The 20,974-nt window shown below is 41.9% G+C and overlaps 1 protein-coding gene across 1 annotated transcript in view; it reads left to right on the forward strand.

The window, feature by feature from the left end:
- SASH1 (SAM and SH3 domain containing 1) overlaps positions 1–20,974 on the forward strand; it is a 168,459-nt gene that overhangs the window by 69,431 nt on the left and 78,054 nt on the right. Inside the window, exons 5-8 of the mRNA XM_069975049.1 lie at positions 8,956–8,996; positions 10,245–10,331; positions 16,726–16,838; positions 18,624–18,725. Of these exons, the coding sequence (XP_069831150.1) occupies positions 8,956–8,996; positions 10,245–10,331; positions 16,726–16,838; positions 18,624–18,725 (343 nt within the window). The remainder of the gene's footprint in view (positions 1–8,955; positions 8,997–10,244; positions 10,332–16,725; positions 16,839–18,623; positions 18,726–20,974) is intronic.

Genomic DNA, 20,974 nt, shown 5'->3' on the forward strand with positions numbered 1-20,974 from the left:
CAGCATTACACACATCCCTGCAACAGCATCACACACAGAGGTCACACACATCCCTGCAGCAGCATCACACACAGAGGGCACACACATCCCTGCAGCAGCATCACACACAGAGGGCACACACATCCCTGCAGCAGCATTGCCATCACTCACAGAGGGCACACACATCCATACAGCAGCATCACACACAGAGGACAAACATCCCTGCAGCAGCTGTCTGCAGATTGGCAGGCTTTCCTTTTGGACAGATTATTTGGCTTGGCATAGACCCCTAGTTCATGTTCTAAAGGCCCAATTACACAGGTCGATCAGCAGGAGCAAGCGAGCACCGAACTGTCAGATCAGCACTCACTTGGTCTTCGTTCCTGCTTGCTGCCAGTGCTATTACACACGCCAACAGTGAGCAGGGCAGAGTGGGAGGGGCTCCCTGGACGATCTAGTGATAGGAGCCCATAGGAGATAGCAGCAGTCTGCTGCTGTCACTCCTATTACATAGAGTGACGGCAACCAGACCGTCGTTATCGTTAAGAAAATTATCAACGTGTCATGTGCTTTCTTCCTACCATAAACTCCGAAATCATCTAAAACCATGTGAAAGCAGTGATGTGTAATTTCTTTTTCTGTAAAGAAAGAAAACACAAGGCGGGGGGCTTGGGGCAACTGAGCTAGTTTTACTTTACACCATGTTTGATAAACCTCCCTTAGGGTGCGTTTACACAGGCAGATTTATCTGACAGATTTTGGAAGCCAAAGCAAGGAATGAATTTGAAAAGAGGAGAAATCTCAGTCTTTCCTTTATGACCCGTTCCCTGTTTATGGTCTGTTCCTGGCTTTGGCTTAAAAAATCTGTCAGATAAATTTGCCTGTGTTAACACACAATTTGGGTGCGTTCACACGTACAGGATCTGCAGCAGATTTGATGGCGCAGATTTGAAGCTGCAGATTCTGGGCCGTCAAATCTGCTGCGGATCTGTTGCAGATCTGCTGCAGATTAAAATCTGTGCCATTAAATCTGCTGCAGATCCTGTACTTGTGAAAGCACCCTTAGGGTAGCTTCACATGTACCGTATCGCAGCTGATTTTCTGCTGCGGATCCACAGCAGATTTGACTAAATTAATGAACACAGCATTAAATCCGCACAGTAATATCAGTTGTGGATGCTAATTCCGCTTAGGGTAGCTTCACATGTATCGGATTTGCAGTGGATTTCTCGCTGCGAAATCAGCTGCAAATCCATGTACTGTGAAGGTCTATGGGGTTACATATCCGCAGCGGAATAGTCATTCCGCTGCAAATATGTAACCCTGCCCCTTTAACCCCTCGGCCCAGAGCATACATTACCTGCTCAGTGCCACGGCTGTGTGTGAGGGTCACACACCGCTGCAGTGCCGAGCAGGTAATGTTTGCTCTGGGCCGGGGGCTGCTGGCGGCGGGGGGTCAAAGGGGCCGGGTCACATACTGGCAGCGGAATAAAAATTCCATTCAAATTCACACTACCAGGATCCGCAGTGGATTTCACGTTGCAAGTTTGCAGCGAAATCCACTGCGGATCCAGAACGTGTGAAGCTACCCTTAAGTTTTTTAAAACTGCTAATTTTTGGCACATTTTTTGCGCATCTCCCATTTAAATCAAATGATTTTTTGGGTAATACAGTGCATCAAAGGTTTGTAGATTTTACTCATGTGAACATGTTGGTCTAAGTTACTTGTGTGTGCTTGTAAACAAAAAAACCCCCTCTATTATAGGAAGTGACACTGTTATCTCCATGACTCTCCCCCACTGCACCCCCACTACCTGGGTACACTAGGGGTGCACACACACACACACACACCAAACACTATTCAGGTTTGGAAAGATGTGTAAAAACGTCAGTGAGAACACAACCCTTATGTTGCTGTAATAAATAATAGTTGTACATATTTACAGTGTTTTAGAGAGTGATAGGGTCAAGTGGGTGTTTTTTTTCTTGCGTTTGGTAGAGTATGGTCGGGAAATTTATTTGGAATGTTTAGTATGTGACTTAGTTTTGTACTTATATTGGGCAGCACGCTGGCTCAGTGGTTAGCACTGTAGCCTTGCAGCGCTGGGGTCCTACCAAGGGCAACATCTGCAAAGAGTTTGTATGTTCTCTCCGTGTTTGCATGGGTTTTCTCCAGGTACTCCGGTTTCCTCCCACACCCTAAAACATACAGATAGGTGAATTTAGATTGTGAGCCCTAATGGGGACAGGGAGCAATAATTGGCAATACTATGTAAAGTGCTGTGGAATCTGTGTGCTCTATACAAATAAAAGATTTATTATTATGTCGCTTGGTATTTTTATCCAGCAATTCCTATTTTTTATTCTTCCTTTACGATTTAGATTTAGATGGTGCACATTGTGAGCTTTATAACATCCGTATGATTCTCAGTACTTTTAGTCATTTACTCTGTTTACATGGGATAAAATATCCAAATGTGTTGGTGTCTACAGTGTTTGCGCTCACTGAGAAAGTTGTGACCTGCCTCTCGAACCATCTATCTCCATGGAAACCTGATGGGGAGATAATTGAATGGAGCCTATTTTGCTATCCATCCCTTTCTCACATGGATGCCAACAAGGTCAAAACTTTGCAGTCTTAAAAGTTCCTTTCAGCCTCATGCTAATGTGATAAGACTGAGGAGCCGTTTGTCTTGTGGTGCCAGCCCCTGTTTAGATAAATGAAAGTGTATTCATCCCATGGCGTTTATTGGAGGATTTGGCTTTCACACTAATTATGTGACTAGGTCGCCTTTAACCAAGTGGCTAGCTTGTTCCGCATGCTAATTCCCCTCCTCCCTCTTATTGATTATTGCATGTTAGGAGCCAGTTACACATGTGTGTGAACATTACACACAGGGGACTTCTGACTGATGTATTTTCCTTCAGCACAGTGCCCTTCCTGCGTATCTATGGCCCTGTTATGGTCTGTTTACTCAAAGCGATGATTCGCCCAATCGATCTATTAACGATTTGGTTTTTTATAACGATCAGCATTTAGACGAATAAATCATTAGAAAAATTGTTATTGCGATCGTTTTTAAGATCGCTTAAGGCCGTCTCACATATAGGTTGAATCTTTCAAAGCCTGTTTACACGAAGCGATCTGCGAATTTTTAGCGAACGACCAACAACGATTTAAGAACATGTTGAAAAGTCACTCGCTTGTCGCTTGATCGCTGTGTTTACACAAGCCGATTATCACTTAAATGCGATCCAAAATTTGAACGCTAATCATTCCGTGTAAACGCACCATTACACAAAGCATTAATCTGTCAAATCAGGCAGATTCGGCAGATCATCACTCTGGGGGAGATTTATCAAAGGATATAAAATTTAGACTGGTGCAAACTGCCCACAGCAACCAATTACAGCTCAGCTTCCAGCTCTGGTGAAAGGAGAGAGGAGCTGTGATTGGTTGCTGTGGGCAGTTTGCACCAGTCTAAAATTTATACCCTTTGATAAATCTCCCCCTCTGTGTAATAAAGAGATGCACAGCCGGTGACAACGATCGGCTGGTCGTGTCCTTAGGTCCTTAGATCATAGGCAGTCGGGCGTGCATCGCTAAGTATAGCTATGTGCAGCCAAAAAATAAAATTAAAAAGATAATGTGTAAAAAAGTTATTCCATTACCTCTCCGCGCTCCCTGGTTTCTTACTGGCTTCTGACTGCTGTCAGCAGCCGCCAGTGAAACTTCAGAGCAGTTTATGTGTGTGGCCCTTGCTGCATGATAATCAAGCCGTGTAAAGAAGCTCCAATTTAGCAGATCAGCGATCATATACTATATTGATTGGGACATCTAATAGGGCCCTTACATCCCTTCTCCTGGCTGATACTGTACATTTTATGTCCACCGATACATTGCAGCAAGAGACTTGGGGTGCTGCCATGCCTGGGTAGTGAGCAGCTACTTTCAGGAAAGTGTTGGCCAAAGGCTCGGAATTCAACTCCCACCATCTGCAGAAATTGGATGGTCATAGCTTTATTGAATGTTTTCCAGGACTTCTCAGGTCAGCATTTAACTTCTCCAGACACCAGGGGTTGAATACCGAGTGTTTGGTTTCGGCCACTTTTTCTGTGTGACTGTTGCCTGGTTGCAGAGCACAACTATATGGGAGCTATTGAATCGGAGTGCTTGTGGAGATATTGGTAGTGCCGGCCATGTTTCTGCTCTGCTTATGGTTATTGTTTCTATTGTTCTGCTCTGTCATAGGAGCTGAACAATGAAAATAACAGGGGTACTGCATCTCTTACATACCAGACATCTCCAGCACCCCACAGAACCCTTTTACTGTATTGGAGTCTGTTGAGTTTGTGTCATTTTACCAGACAGAATAACACTGCATGCTGCGCTATGTTTGACTGATCTACAGTAGAAGCTCCAAACACAGGTGTGAACAAAGCCTTAATTTATGATAATTACCTAGCGGTCAGTTACCTCAGCTGTTAATCCCCATTGTGGTTGTGTTTCAGTAACGTTACTTGGTTTACAGAAATTTTGATAAACACACTAAGGGTGGTATTACACGGGCCAAGCAGGGCCCGATAATACCTGTAAACGAGCAGCGATCTGCTAGATCGTCGCTCGTTTACTGGGCCTATTACGCGGCCCGATAATCGTTTGACAAGAGCTGCAAGGACATCGTTACCGATGTCCTTGCAGCCCTTGCTAAACTGCCATACATTACCCATCCACGTTCCAGGGCTGCTCCTGCTGTCCGCTTCTCCCGGGGTCCTGCGCGCTCTCTAGCTTCACAACGGCCTGTCAGCTGGTAGGCCGCTCAGCCAATCACAGGCCGGGACCGCCGCGGCCTGTGATTGGCTGAGCGGCCTATCAGCTGACAGGCCTCTGTGAAGCTAGAGCGCGCGCAGGACCCCGGGAGAAGCGGACGGCAGCAGCAGCCCTGGAACGTGGATGGGTAATGTATATCGTTAGTCGCCGGCCACGCACCGCTATTACACGCAGCGGTGCGCGGTCGGCGCCCGACAGAAATAGGGTCTAAACTATATCAACGATCAGCCGATGATCGTTGTATTTATGACACGGAGCGATAATCGGCCGAATCGAGCCAATTCGGCCGATTATCGTTCCGTGTAATAGTACCCTAAGGGTTTACTATTATTTCAACAACTGCAACATGTAAACAACTATGTTTAAAGGGGTTATCCAGCGCTACAAAAACATGGCCACTTTTTCCCCTACTGTTGTCTCCAGTTCAGGTGTGGTTTGCAATTAAGCTCCATTTACTTCAATGAAACTGAGTTTCAAAACCACACCCAAACTGGAGACAACAGTAGGGGGAAAGTGGCCATGTTTTTGTAGTGCTGGATAACCCCTTTAATGAATTAGTTGACTGCTTGTTTACACATTTTAAGGCTGGGTTCACACTACGTATATTTCAGTCAGTATTGTGATCCTCATATTGTAACCAAAACCAGGAGTGGATTAAAAACACAGAAAGGACCTGTTCACACAATGTTGAAATTGAGTGGATGGCCGTCATTTAATGGCAAATATTTGCTGTTATTTTAAAACAACGGCTGTTATATTGAAATAATGGCCATTATTTACTGTTATATGGCGGCCATCCACTCAATTTCAACATTGTGTGAACAGATCCTTTCTGTGTTTTTAATCCACTCCTGGTTTTGGTTGCAATACTGACTGAAATATACTGACTAAAATATACGTAGTGTGAACCCAGCCTATAGCTGGGTTCACACACTGTATACTTCAGGCAGTATTTGGTCCTCAAGTCAGGTCCTCATAGCAACCAAAACCAGGAGTGGATTGAAAACACAGAAAGGCTCTGTTCACACAATGTTGAAATTGAGTGGATGGCCGTCATATAACGGTAAATAACTGCCATTATTTCAATATAACAGCCGTTGTTTTAAAATAACAGCAAAAATTTGCCATTAAATGACGGCCATCCACTCAATTACAACATTATGTGAACATAGCCTTTCTGTGTTTTCAATCCACTCCTGGTTTTGGTTGCTATACAGCCTCACAAATACAGCCTCAAATATACATAGTGTGAACCCAGCCTAAAGGGGTTTTATTCAGGGCAAAAATTTAAATGGCGCCCATAACCACGCAATCATAACTATATACTACCAGTGAAAATATTGCATACATGATCATATACCAACTGGTAAATTAGCAGAGCTGTCTGCGCTATATTGCTGTAATGTAACGCATGATCTGCACAGAACATGGCTTTATGGATTTTAGCTGGGAACAGTTTTCTTTCCTATAAAAATGGTTTCAATTTAAGCAGCGGCCCACTGTGTAAAGCACACCAAAGAAGTATCGGGACGTGTCCAGAGCCAAGATCTGTACATGTACAAGCTCAATGGCTCAATGGAATAGCCAGTCTGGTTAATGTTTTTTTTGTAAAGGGGAGTTGCCTTACTACTTCACGACTTGTGTTGTACTCTTTAGCCTTGTGAGCGAGTTGGGCACATAAAGGGAAACATGACTTGGCACGTGTTTTGCCTTGTAGACGATTCACAGGGAAACTGCTCATAAACTATATAAGAAAGACAATTCTATTTATCAATGCTTTTTCAATAGAAAACTGAAGACTTTCATTACCAGGAATGGGTTTACTACTAGGGAGCTGTCAGTTACAGGGTTTATGAGAATCTGCTAATAAACTTGTACTTTGATAGACAACTTCCCCTAAAGCCATCTCGGAGAGTGACGCCGTTTGGCTGCGTGTCAAACCATTTCATTCTCTGCCAAGCATCACTGGATCATTATTGGGGAATTGTAATCAGCATATAAATAACCTTCATTTTAATGTAATTGCTGCCCCGAAACTGCTCCGGAGGGTCACCGGGAAATCTGTAATATCTGCTTATTTACTCTATACAAAATGAGTTCTCAGACAACTAACATTTCACTCCCTGACTTCCTTTCCTGAGGAGTATTTAGGAATGTAGGCAACTGGGAACATATCTTATAATGTTCTGGCATATGGCTAGGGTATGGCACAACATTATTATTAGTGTGCGTCCCACCAGAGACTATCCCAATTCAGAGACTATACATGCCCTTATATGCCCCAGTCTTGATGTCTGGCACTGTCCCATAGAGAAAAGAACGCCACTATCTTCACACTATGTTGTCTGAATATAAACAGTAAGTGCAGCCATTCCTCCTCTGTGGCCTAACTATTGTAACATATTACAGTGTGTATCAGAGTCAAGGTTAAGTCATTGCACAACTGCTCTTGGAAAATGTTTTAAAGGTCATTCTATATTTTCATAATAATAATAATGCTTTTATTTGTATAGCGCCAACTGATTCTGCAGCACATTTGATAGTTTTGTAAATTTTGGTCCCTGCTCCCTTTAGGGCTCACAATCTAAAGCACCACGGGGCGACGAGAGGGACCAAGCGACCTCCGACCTGTTAGGTCAGCACTCGCTTGCATCTCGTTCCCCGTTTGCTGATAGCGCTATTACACATGCCGACAGCGAGCGGCTAAGTGAAGGGGGGGGGGGGCGCAGGGAGCTTCAGGGGGGCTGCCCGGGTGACCGCTAGATCGTCCGGGCAGCCCACAGAAGAAAGCAGCTGCTGATTCTACTGCATGAGGCGACGGAAGCAGATCGCCGTTATTGTGATCGTTTACTTTTTAACATGTTAGGACAACGATCAGCCGACATTGTGCATGTCTGCTGATCATTGGCTTCTATTTAACAAGATGATTATTGGCTGTAATGGCTGATATCGGCCGAATATGGACGATAATCGATTCGTGTAATAGGGCCTAAAGTTCAACTATCTGTATGTTTTGGGTGTGGGAGGAAACCGGAGAACCCGGAGGAAACCCACGCAAACATAAAACAGGACATAAAAACTTTATCCTTATCCTTGGTGGGATGTACCTAGGACCCCAGTGCTGCCCATTACCAGGCCGATACTGTGTTTTATGCTGAATAATGAAGATAAAAAGCCATACACACTCTAGTGTGGTTATTTTAGAGGGGTTTTTTTTCCATTGCAAAGATATGCCTTCACTTGATTGTGGGACTCCTCAGTCCTGAGATTTGACGGGACACAACATTACATTTGCCTTCCCTATTTTCCACCTGCACAGTGGCATCCTGACTTTCTGCTGTGCAGGGAAATGCAGTGAGCTCCCTTTCTATAGAGCTGAGCCAGCTATGGTCCCCTACACAACTAAGTGGTTGGAAAGGGGTGCAGTGCTAAACCAGGACTGTATCTCCTTTATGCTCAGGATTGGTGGGGGTCCCAGAGGTCGCCCCCTTTCCATCGTAAAGCGCCACATACTGGCAAAGCCTGGAGACTTTCTCAAATGGACTTTCTAAGACTAATATCCAGATAGGCATACTTGCAATTTTCATTTTGTGTATACAAGATGCAATTTTTTAATTCCAACATGTATTAAAGGGGTTTTCCAGCATTAGAAAAACCTGTTAATGGAGTGATAAGAAGGTCATTTCCTTAGAGAGTTCACACACATGCTCTTCCCTTGCGCACATCTGGACTCACTTTTTAAGGGCGGCCATCCACTCAATTTCAACATTGTGTGAACAGATCCTTTCTGTGTTTTTAATCCACTCCTGGTTTTGGTTGCAATATGAGGACCACAATACTGACTGAAATATACGTAGTGTGAACCCAGCCATAATGTGCGTTCAGAGTGTTACATCATTTAGCCAAAAAATAGGCTGCAGGTATAAATGCTGCTAAATCAATTGTCGGGTAACTGTACAGAAAGTGCAAAGTGAAAAAAAGAAAAACACTTTGGCGCCATCATCTGGTAAATAGTGAGTAATGTCAGGGTCATCAAATTCTCTAAAATGAATGAATTGCTGCTATGTAATGTATTCATGGAAATGTGCAGATACAAGGTTATGTACTTAAGGGGATCATTTACCTTTTATTTTTCTTTCTTTTAGGCTTTCTCTTCATAAATCCAGCTCTGAGGAAGGCTCAGTAGGTCAGTATTAATGTTGAACACTGTGAATCAGCATTACACAGTTTTTTAGGAGAATAAACACATATAAAATGATATTGAACGGATCGATAAGAGCAGTGGTCCCAAATCTTTTGATCTTTTGTGAGCCACTTTAAGGCTACATTCACACGGATATGCAATTGTGGACTAATTTGTGGCCCATTGATTTCACTTGGGCTGTTCACACTGTCCTTATATTTATGGATCCGCAATCTGCACAAATTGCTTCTGACAAGCTCTAGTATGGACCGTAATTGCAGAACAGATAGAATAGAAGTCTATGGGAGCGTCTGTAATTTTTGCAGGTGCGTGATATTTTATTTAGCTCTTACCTTTCCCTTTTTTGCTGATGTGGATTACGGATGCAATACTAATGCATTAAGGATAGATTTTTTTGTGGATTGTGGGCAAATATTGCAGATGATAACAGACATTATGTATGATCCTGAAAAACTACTGAACGAGTGAATGTAGCCTTATGCTGGGTTCACACTGCATTTTTACAATCCATTTAATGACTTAAGTGGAAAATTTAAAGATGTAAATATGGGTGCAATTGTGTGCATCCATTTTGGTCTGTTTTTTCCATTAAATTCTATTAAAAAAAAAAAAAATTATCCAAAGAATCTGTGGGTTTTTTTTTCAGACTGCAAAAACGCAGTGTGAACCCAGCCTTAGGCCCTCTTCACATGTTTGTAGTTGCAGTCCTGCAACTGCGGACAGAACATAGGGATGATATATTTCAGTTGCCCTGTCCACACGTTTATAGGGGGCCATGATCTGTGCTGCAAACAAAAAGGTAGGTTCACGTGTGGACCCGACCTTGCGCCACAGATCACTGTCTTTTGTAGTTCTGTTTGAAGCACTGATCACTACTGATGCACATTCGTAGTGCAGCCCTTGGTTGCTGGATAAACTATGGACATGTGAATGAGGACTTAGTGATGGTCAGAAGTTACACAAACTCAGAGAATCGGTGCCAACAGCTGAGAATACCACTTAAAAAACTTAACCTGGACCTCTGTCTGTCCTGTGACTGCTTTATGTGGATTTCTGGACTGGTACTCCAGATCTCCTTTGATGGACCGGCTCCAATGCTGCTCTTTTGACCCTGATGTAACTGATGGTTATGTACAGGGGGAATGTAAGATATAATAAGCTGTTGCCAGGGTTGGACAAGGCTGAGAGGGGCTTTTACAGATTTGGCTTAATTATTTTACTTTTCTTTAGGTAAAGTGGACTGGAAGAAGAAAAATAAGTATTTTTGGCAAAATTTTCGAAAAAGTCAAAAAGGAATAATGAGACAGACTTCAAAAGGTAAAGAAAAGTGATCAATAACAATGAATTATGATCCGTAATAATGAATTGTGATTAGTAATAATAATGATGAATAGCGGTCAGTAATGATGAATAGTGGTCAGTAATGATGAATAGCGATCAGTAATAGGAAATAGTGATCAGTAATGATGAATAGTGGTCATTAATAGGAAATAGTGATCAGTAATGATGAATAGTGGTCAGTAATAGGAAATAGCAGTCAATAACGATGAATAGCGATCAGTAATGATGAATAGCGATCAGTAATGATGAATAGCGATCAGTAATGATGAATAGCGGTCAGCAATGATGAATAGCGGTCAATAATGATGAATAGCGATCAGTAATGATGAATAGCGATCAGTAATGATGAATAGCGATCAGTAATGATGAATAGCGATCAGTAATGATGAATAGCGGTCAGCAATGATGAATAGCGGTCAATAATGATGAATAGCGATCAGTAATGATGAATAGCGATCAGTAATGATGAATAGCGGTCAGCAATGATGAATAGCGGTCAGTAATGATGAATAGCGATCAGTAATGATGAATAGCGATCAGTAATGATGAATAGCGATCAGTAATGATGAATAGCGGTCAGTAATGATGAATAGCGGTCAATAATGATGAATAGCGGTCAGTTATAGGAAATAATGATCAGTAATTATCAATAGTGGTCAGTAATGATGAATAGCGATCAGTTATTATGAATAGCAGTGAGTTTTTTGATCGTTGCATAGAGAGAGCCTGAGCATTACATACAGTATGAAAAAACAGGAAGGATTAATGCATGCTCCGAATGCAATGTATTTAGAAAGAGTAATGATTTTACATTTAGGAGACACTGGAATATCAATGCCATCTTTGATATACCCCTTTAAAATCTTTTTTTTATTATAACATAAAGGTGGAGCCCAGTTTCCAGCCTTTCTTTGATTTTCTAGGTTACACTATATGATGCTACAATCCTTTATTACGTATATGATAATGTTCAGAGGGTCGGTTCACACATTTGTGACTTCCACAGCGAAATCCGCTGCAATTCCTGACACTGTCATTTTGAATAGGTTTACATACTTGCAGCAGAATTTTCATTCCGCTGTGAGTATGTAAACCCTGTCCCCCTTAACCTGCGGTGGCTCGGGGAATACTTTCCAGATCCACATTCTAGCCTGCTTCTGTTGCTCCCGGCATCCTAATGTCCCACTCAGCCAATCAGTGGCTACGGCGGGACAGTGCACTGGTTGGCCGAGTGAGTCTTCAGGATTCTGGTAGCCACAGAAACAGGCTGCAACGCGGACTGGTAAAGTATTCACTGGGCCGCCGCAGTTTAAAAGAGTTGGCACTTTACATGCTCACAGCGGAATGAAAATTCCTCTGCTAGTATGTAAACCTATTCAAAATTACAGTACTTGAAATCGCAGTGGATCACTCTGCAAACTTGCAGCGTGAAATCCGCTGCAATTCGGGTATGTTTGAACCCACCCTTGGGGGTTTTATGTTCAAATAATATGTTGCCATGTTTTACTTTACCTGAGATGGCATATAAACCTCTAGACTACGCTGTATATACAAAAAACAAAATGGAAAACTTATTTAACCCCTTAATGACAGCCTAAAATGGCCTTAAAATGTAACTACAATTTTTTAAAGCAAGGGGATTTACACCTTATAAAAAATTTTTAGATTAGCTTTAATCTAAATTGCCCCATGGACATACTGTAAAGGGGGGTATTATACATAATATGTATAATCTGTTGGCGCTATACCAGGGCTCCAGACTAAAAAATTTACCTAGGAGCCATTGGCTCCTAACCTGAAAAATTTAGGCGCCAAATAGAATATTTGGTCGCCAACATTTTAAAACATGTAAAATTAATGTTATGTTAAATGGGACTTACTGTGTGCAGAGGCCACGGCAGCATCCTCCTCCTTTAGATTCTCTCTTTTCTTAGTTTGAAAACGTTCAACATGGAAACTTGCAACTTGACAACCATATACCCCCGTGCTGCCGGTGTGTTCCCTCAGCCAGCTGCCATCTTACCGGCAATGATCTACTATATATATATATATATATATATATATATATATATATAGCCCCCGGCAGCCGATGACATATAGCCCCTGTGGCAATGTATATGGGAAGTGGTACTGTGCAGTGTATATACATACAGACACTGAGGGAAGTGGTACTGTGCAGTGTATATACATACAGACACTGAGGGAAGTGGTACTGTGCAGTGTATATACATACAGACACTGAGGGAAGTGGTACTGTGCAGTGTATATACATACAGACACTGAGGGAAGTGGTACTGTGCAGTGTATATACATACAGACACTGAGGGAAGTGGTACTGTGCAGTGTATATACATACAGACACTGAGGGAAGTGGTACTGTGCAGTGTATATACATACAGACACTGAGGGAAGTGGTACTGTGCAGTGTATATACATACAGACACTGAGGGAAGTGGTACTGTGCAGTCTATACATACAGACACTGAGGGAAGTGGTACTGTGCAGTCTATATATACAGACACTGAGGAAAGTGGTACTGTGACTATACATACAGACACTGAGGGAAGTGGTACTGTGCAGTGTATATACATACAGACACTGAGGGAAGTGGTACTGTGCAGTCTATACATACAGACACTGAGGGAAGTGGTACTGTGCAGTCTATACATACCCCCCCCCCTCGCACCCCACACGCACTGACTACTGTACCTGGCCGCCATCACAACAGACACACTACCAATCCCCCGCCCAGGCCGCGGTCCCCCCACACACATTACTGGCCGGCCGCCACCCCTGCCGTCCCTCCGGTTGTACGTTGTACTCACACTATCCACAATCTTGGTGCCGCTGGGGTGAACTTGAAGAACCGTGGCGCCGGGTGAGGAGAGGCGGGAGAGAAGCGCTGGAGGAGTGTGGCGCCTCTGCGGCCGTCCGTCCAATGAATGACGGACGTGCTGGATGACGTCACTGGAGAAGCGTGTCCCCGCACACGTCATCCAGCACGTCCGTCATTCATTGGACGGACGGCCGCAGAGGCGCCACGTGATTTGGCGCAGCGTGCGGAAGGCGGAAGGCCTTAAAGACACAGCGCGCCGCCGGGGCCAGTCGCAAATGGCGCCCAGATTAATAAATCTGGGCGCCATTTGCAAGATGTTAGTCGCATTGGCGACCATTTTGGTCGCCATCTGGAGCCCTGTATACAAATAAATATTATTTTTACTATTATAAAATCCCCACCCCAGTATTGCTGAATTGTTGTTTTTTTTTGTGCAGGAGAAGGCCCCCAAATTTTTTCATTTCAGCTGCCTCAACATGGGTCCATGCCATGCGCCTAGCAAAAGAAGATGAGGGGTTCTGGGCGATAAATTGTTTTGCATACAAATTTGTTTGCGCCAGAAAAATAGAACTTAAAAAAGTCTATTTCTCGGACGCCTGTGGGGTCCTTTTGGATTCCTGGCATGCAATGAATCTGTGTCTCATAATTTTGGGGAGCTGGGGTCCAAATGGAGCCACCTGTCTGGGGACCTAGGGTCAAAAAAGGCTTACCTATCTGGGGGGCGACCCTAGGTCCCCAGACAGGTGGCTCCATTTGGACCCCAGCTCCCCAAAATTATGTGACACAGATTCATCGCAAGCCTGGGATGCCTATTTGGGCTTTTATCATGACTGAATGATGGGGAGGAGGAGGATGAAGAATGGAGGGAAGAAGGATTTCCCCACTTATCCTCACTGGCTGTTTCATTGTCAAAGGCAATAAGGGCATATACCTCCTCTGCTGAAAACCAAAATGAGCCATTTTTATATGGAGATTTGTTAAATCTCAAATGTCAAGGAAAAAGGGGGAGTGGTTTAAAAAAAAAAACAAAAAAAAAAAAACACTACCTGCACACTCCAGAATTGCTGATCAGTATCAATTCACTAAACAGCAGCTAGGAGGAGGCAGTCTCAGCCCAACCCACCTGTACTTGTACCTACCACTCACATTAATTGGGCGGGTGGCATCATGGCCGCCATCACCGTATTGATCTACGGTGGTCAGACTTGACAAGCCAATGGCAGCAATCGCCATCACAGGGGGGAGGAAATCTAGACCCCCCCCCCCACGGGGCGACATGGCTTACTATATATTATAGCAGCTATCTTTAACCAATCGCTATGTCCATTTACACAGCCATAAAGTAAACCACAGGTGTACGTTTACACCCGTTTGCAGGACAGCCCCGTCTGCAGGGGTGTAAATGTATGCCTGCGGTCCTTAAGGGGTTAAAGGGGTATTCCACTAAAACATAACTTTTCATATGTTGCTACCCATGGTAAGACTAACAATTCATTCCATACTTGTTATTATCTATTTAGTCTCCTTGTCCCAGTTCTGAGCTTCTGCTTTTTGCCAAGTTGCTGATGAACTGACTGTGATTACCCTCCTGGCATTACAGAGTTGCATATAAGGGCTTGTTACATAAGATTGTTAATCTCATCATGGGAAGCAACATACGAAAAGTTATTTTTGAGCAGAATACCCCTCAATAAGATTAAAATAAGGTCAATGTATGCAGCTCTGAGCCTTACATGAAATCTATCAGGCATTTAGAGAATGTCCTTTGGTATGTCTTAGTGTGTAGCCAAGTATCCTTGTGTGTGCTGCTGACGCAAGTAACGTCTTCACCGATAATGTGCAGATCTGATGATCCCAAGCTTGTAGACTACCTCCAGGCAAATCTATGTTTGCGGCTGGTTACATCACTGAACAGAGGGTTTGGTTGTGACTTTTGGGATTATGCTACAATCCTGACAACTTAATGCATTTCTAAAGGATGTAGCAGATGGAGAGCCGTGGAACAATGCAACCTTTTATTGTGTACAGTGTCCTGACAGGCCCCCACAGTCACAAAATGTCATAATGTCCTGTTAGCGTCACGCTAGACAGCTTGGCCTCCACGACTTTCTCTTTTGCAGCCGTGTTGCCCATTTAAACACTTTATATTCTGCAAGAATTTATATTCCACTTACAAATGTTTGATCCTGTATAAGAACCATTTCCATCATCAGATGAAGTTGCTTTGCTTGGCTGAATATCTTCTCCAGCAGAGGGAAGCAACGCTCAGTGAAACCATTGTGGGCCAAGGAGAGCAGTAACAAAGTTTGCACTGTGTACAGGGAAAATTGTTGAGGTAAAGAGCATTGCTCAGACAAGAATGGATAACTTTCTAATATCTAGGCCACACTTTATATCCTTAAAGGGGAGGTAGTGTTTTCCAACTTGTCTTCTACCTTTATAAAATGTTTTTCCCCACTGTATGAAGTTGTGGCTTATGACTATACAATGTCATTACTACCTAACAGATGAGCTGCATCCTCTGTGCAGGAAACTAAAACTCATCCCAATGAGCTGCACAGTATGTGACCAGGAGGGCTAGTATACTGGAAGGGACTTGGTTTCTATCAGAGTTGTATTGTTTTTTTGTTTTTTTCCTTCTCTTTTAAGCAGACTATGCATTCTTGTCACATAGCCTTATTTCAACAATTTCAGAAATCTCCAAATTCTGAAATTGGAGCATTTAGGAGCCTATACGGAAATAGGTAGCAAGTTTGCAGCCATTTTCACACTGCAAGTTTCGTAGTGAAATCGGCTGCGATATTCATTACTATTATAGTCTATGGCCCTCCTTTGCAGTGGATTTCTATTCCATTGCAAGAATGTAGTAGCAGCCATGTTTAACTAATTATATGCCAGGAAAAACAATAAACAGCCCATGCTTACCTGCCTGTGCTCCCTCATCACGCTCCTGCTTGAGTCTCCTCACTGACAGCCAGTTCAGCCAATCAGTGCACTGTCCCACCACAGCCAGTGATTGGCTGAGCGGGCCATCAGTGAGCAGCAACGTAGGGATTCAGGCAGGAGCACAATGAGGGAGCATGGGCAGGTAAGCATGGGCTGTTTATAGTTTTTACCAACAGCTAATTAGTTAAACATGGCTGCCACTACATTTTCACAGTGGAATGGAAATCTGCTGCAAGAATGCAGGGCCATAGACTATAATAGTACTGAATATTGCAGCAGATTTCACTACAAAACGTGCAGTGTGAAATACATTGCAAACTCACTTCTCTTGAATCCCTTAAAGGGACAATTATTTGGGTACATAATATTCAAGTTAAAGCAGTTGTACATAAGGACTGCTGGAAAAAAGGATTTGTGGAATTAGATAGGAGATTTAAACAGCCTAAACAAAGCAATGGTTGACAGTCTATTTAATAGGAGGAAGTTTAGGAGACCTGTCATTTTTCAGTGTAAACAGTCCATTTACATGTTACATCTTCCAAGCAAGAGAGATGCTGGTAATACTCTTTTTTTTCCTTCTTCTTTTAGGGGAAGATGTTGGTTATGTGGCCAGTGAGATCACAATGAGTGATGAAGAGCGAATTCAGCTTATGATGATGGTGAAGGAAAAAATGATCACTATTGAGGAAGCGCTTGCAAGGGTAGAATTTCAAGTCCTCTTCTATTTACAGTGTTTTTCCTAGTTATGTCCACAAAATACTCCTTTTGTACAGGTGCCACCATTGGTGCATGTCATTTCATGATTAGACGGTCCTGCTGATAAATTCTAATAGGGTAGGAGATGGGGGGGCTACATGTACTTTTATTGTGGTGGTTGCTGCACCGTTATTGAGTAACTTTAACTTTTTATACATTTGTAAATGAGGGTGTTTGGTGCACATGGATGGTCCTTTACCCCTCCACCAGCACTGATCCGCCAGCTCCTGCAGCACGCCTACTCGTGAACATTCAACCTGTGACATGCTGCAAGAGCAGTGAGAGCTAAAGGACCACCCCTGCAACAATCAAACAGAAAAAACATATACCATAGTGCACCCACAAATTATCAAAGTATTCCAATTCAATTCAAGTTTCAAACAACAATTTATATTATGCAAAATTATAATTTTCTTTTTACATTTTTATGTTCAGCCTTTTTGCATAATATAAATTGTTGTTTGAAACTTAATTAAATTAGGATATTTTGATCATTTGTGGGTGTTTGTGTTTTTTCCTGCTTCTTTGACTGATTGTTGTAGTAGTAACCTAAACAAAGGTAGCTTCCTATTAGGAATATAATATGATGGGTGTGCTTTCTGGCTATATAGTTTGAGTAATGGACCACCACAGGATTGACGCAAGACAGTTTATAGGTACTATGTCTATGCATTCGTTCTTCAAAGGAAAACATGTAATACAACTAGATCTGTTACACAGCAGATACCTCTGGCACCAGCCGCTCTCCACCGATTTATCATGATGGCCATAGTGTTGTAACCAGTTATTGGCCTAAAAAAATAAAAACTGTTCATAGAATGGATTATGATAAAGGTCACTTTCATGTAAAGCTCTAATTCTGGCCCACATTTTAAGACCTTGCCTTATTTATTAAAAACACACACCTAGTAATATGTTTGGTGCATATAGGACTGTTCTTTTTTGTTGTTTTATGGTATTCTTCTGCTTGAGTCTAAAAACTGAATGGAAGCCATACACCTTTTCTCAGAATTGGAGAGTGCTGGGAACTTTTTACCCAAGTTTGTGCGCACTATGATTTTTTACCTCAGTTTACAGCAAAACGAACTGCATTTACTGATTACAGTGGGCTTGTGTGTAACTAAGACAGTTTGTCGCAGATGTTTTTTCATAGCTTGATTTTAGCGCAATAGACCAAAAAACTGTAATCTCAGTGAGAAAAGTGATTGTCATAAGGACAGTAACTGTAAGCTATTTGAGAGCTTAAATAAAAAAAACCCCTCACCTCCCCAATTTTTTCCTGCTGCTTGACGCAGAAAATGCCTGCACAGCCAATCACTGGCTGAGGTGAGTCACTGCTTCAGCCTGTTATTGGAAGAGCTTGCCCCAGGAAATGCTGGTCAGCACTTACTGGCTGCTGTCATAATGGTAGCAGCTGGAGATTGGAAACCCTTTTATTTTTCTTCTTTCTTTTTCATTACTGCATTTAATCACTGATTGATCCCGCATGTAAAAAAGCCCTACGTGTTATAACATTTAATGTTTCTTTTTCTCATATGCTATATGGATATTTGTCAGCAAGTTCTGCTTCTTAACCTCACTTAACTGTGCATCTTAACCTCACTTCTTGTTTTAGCAATGACAATGACAATTTTCTGAGATGGTAGTTCAGAGAATTCTTCCAGACTGTAGCTGGAAATGTCATGCTGCTGCTGTTACATTGTACTATGTCATTGTCTTCCTCTTTTCAGCTGAAGGAATATGAGTCGCAAAATAAGACACAAGGGTCCCAAGATTCAGCAGATTGGGCTGATGGGTCATATCCACCCTGTGATGAGTCTTCCAATTGTAATGTGAGTGTACTGATTGATTGTATGTATGCATTGCTTAGATGACCAGTTTGATATTGGTGATTACAATACAGTTCAAGGTCATGTTACAAAAATAAGGACTGTTAGGGTGCGTCTGCACAGAGAGATTTATCTGACAGATTTTTTAAGCCAAAGCCAGGAATGGACTGCAAAAGAGGATAAATCTCAGTCTTTCCTTTATAAGCTGTTCACTGATTATAGTCTGTTCCTGGCTTTGGCTTCACAAATCTGTCAGATAAATCTGTCTGTGTAAACGCACCATTAGTGTCTAATAAATGAGTTGGCTGTTTTTGCTTTTGGTTTTTTTTTTTTATACAGTACAAAGGCATTATGTAGTCCAGAATTAAAAAGAGCACCTACTCACCTACTATGTTCCCTCACAGCTGCCTCATCGCTTCTTCCTGCATCTGATGATCTGCCAACAGTCCACGGCCTGGTCGCTCAGCCATACTGATGGCAGTCCCTGCTGTGTCAACACATCATCAGATGCAGAAAGAGACGTTACAGCACCTGCAACTGTGAACAGCAGTGGTAAGGTATTGGGGAAGGTGACTATTCTTTATTTGTTTGTTAGTGGTACAAAAAAACAAAGTGAAAAAAATATTTCATCCCAAGATAGCTCCCTTTAAATGAACTTCACAACACATTTTCACCTATTTTTTAGTATATAATACAACATTCCACCAAATTACTACTTGAGTAATATATACTTTATTATAAATAAATATTATAAATTACTACTTGAGTATATAGCAGATTATTCAGTGTTTTAAACCAGTAGATGCAATCCATATGTATGTTGTTTAAGAATTGTAAAAGGGTCTAATGCATGCAATACAGCAAAAGAAAGAAAAAAAAAATCTGCTCTGGGGCAGCCTGACAGTTTGCTGAATTGTGTTTAGAAGAAAATAACACGTTTATTGTATGTTTAAAGATAACCTTACACATAGAATAACTGTCAGCTCTCATCTCTACTCACAACAAATTGGGAAAGCCAGTTCTTTGTTGTGAAGTTTACCATCCTGCCTCTGTAACACAATTCTTGTGTATAATGACCGAAAGATTGCTATTATGGTTGCATTTTTTGTCTTTTTTTTAAATATTTGGCTCAATGGAATTTTATAAGCTTCTGACCCTGAAGATTTTGCAACACTACATAGGACGGATTCTCAGGAAAGCGTCCTTCCTTGGTGGATTTTGTCACACCCACGGCTATCAGAAAGTTTTGTAACTTTCCTTTGATGAATTGCCCTTTATACAGTAATCTTTTGGGAACACTGCTTTAAAGGGGGAGGATACCCAGGTGGCTTGGTGCCAGCTGTGGTTTTGTGTACTTTTCAGCTTTTATACATTTGAAAAAGAAAATAAAAACTGTTAAACAGATGCTGCTGTATGCCATAGAGCAGACATTTTGCCAGCATGCACAGCAGACATACTGGCTAATGTGAACTGTGAGTCGTCTGTAAAGTGAACTGCACACTGGATCTGCATGGCTTATAAGATGCATTGCATATATCTGAAATGTGTCCATGCTTGTCTATTTAACCCATTGTAATATCCTAATCCACCTCTAACAGCTCTGTCCTTAGAGGTTCTCAATATATATATATATATATATATATATATATATATATATATATATATATATTTTGAAAATCTTTTGAGTGTTTTTTTATCTAATATATTATAATTTAGTATTTTTTCACTATACTTCACTGATTTGTTTGCTATATGAATGGTTACACATTTGAAGAATCCTTTAGTTGATTAATAGGGGATGTACAAGTGTAATCTGTGCAGGTGAAGGTCCCTGCTGATCTTAGAATTAGGGTATGTTCACACAAGGTGGATATTGTATGGATTTTCCTGGATTTGCATAAGGAATATCAGAAACTTTTTCACAGGGAAATCTATAGTGGCAAATCCACATTAAATTATGTCCGTTTGGTGGGAACCTGCTGCTGTGGATTTTTAAAAGTAAAAACTGTCAAAGGGTTTACAGTACATGCTTTAGATTTTAGCGCCTGCACCACAGGTTGATGTACCTGGGGGTCCATGAAGATTTCGTCTGCAACGCGTAAAGAAAATTTATAACAATTGCATTCACTTTGTTGGTACTGTGACATTCTCGCAAACTCTACAGCATATTCACATCATGTAAACGTACTCTTAGGGCCGTATTACAAGAGCCAACGTTTGCTGTAAGCTAGCGCCGATATATATATATATAT

This window comes from Dendropsophus ebraccatus, chromosome 6, assembly GCF_027789765.1.
Source record: "Dendropsophus ebraccatus isolate aDenEbr1 chromosome 6, aDenEbr1.pat, whole genome shotgun sequence".
In the NCBI taxonomy this organism is placed as follows: Eukaryota; Metazoa; Chordata; class Amphibia; order Anura; family Hylidae; genus Dendropsophus; species Dendropsophus ebraccatus.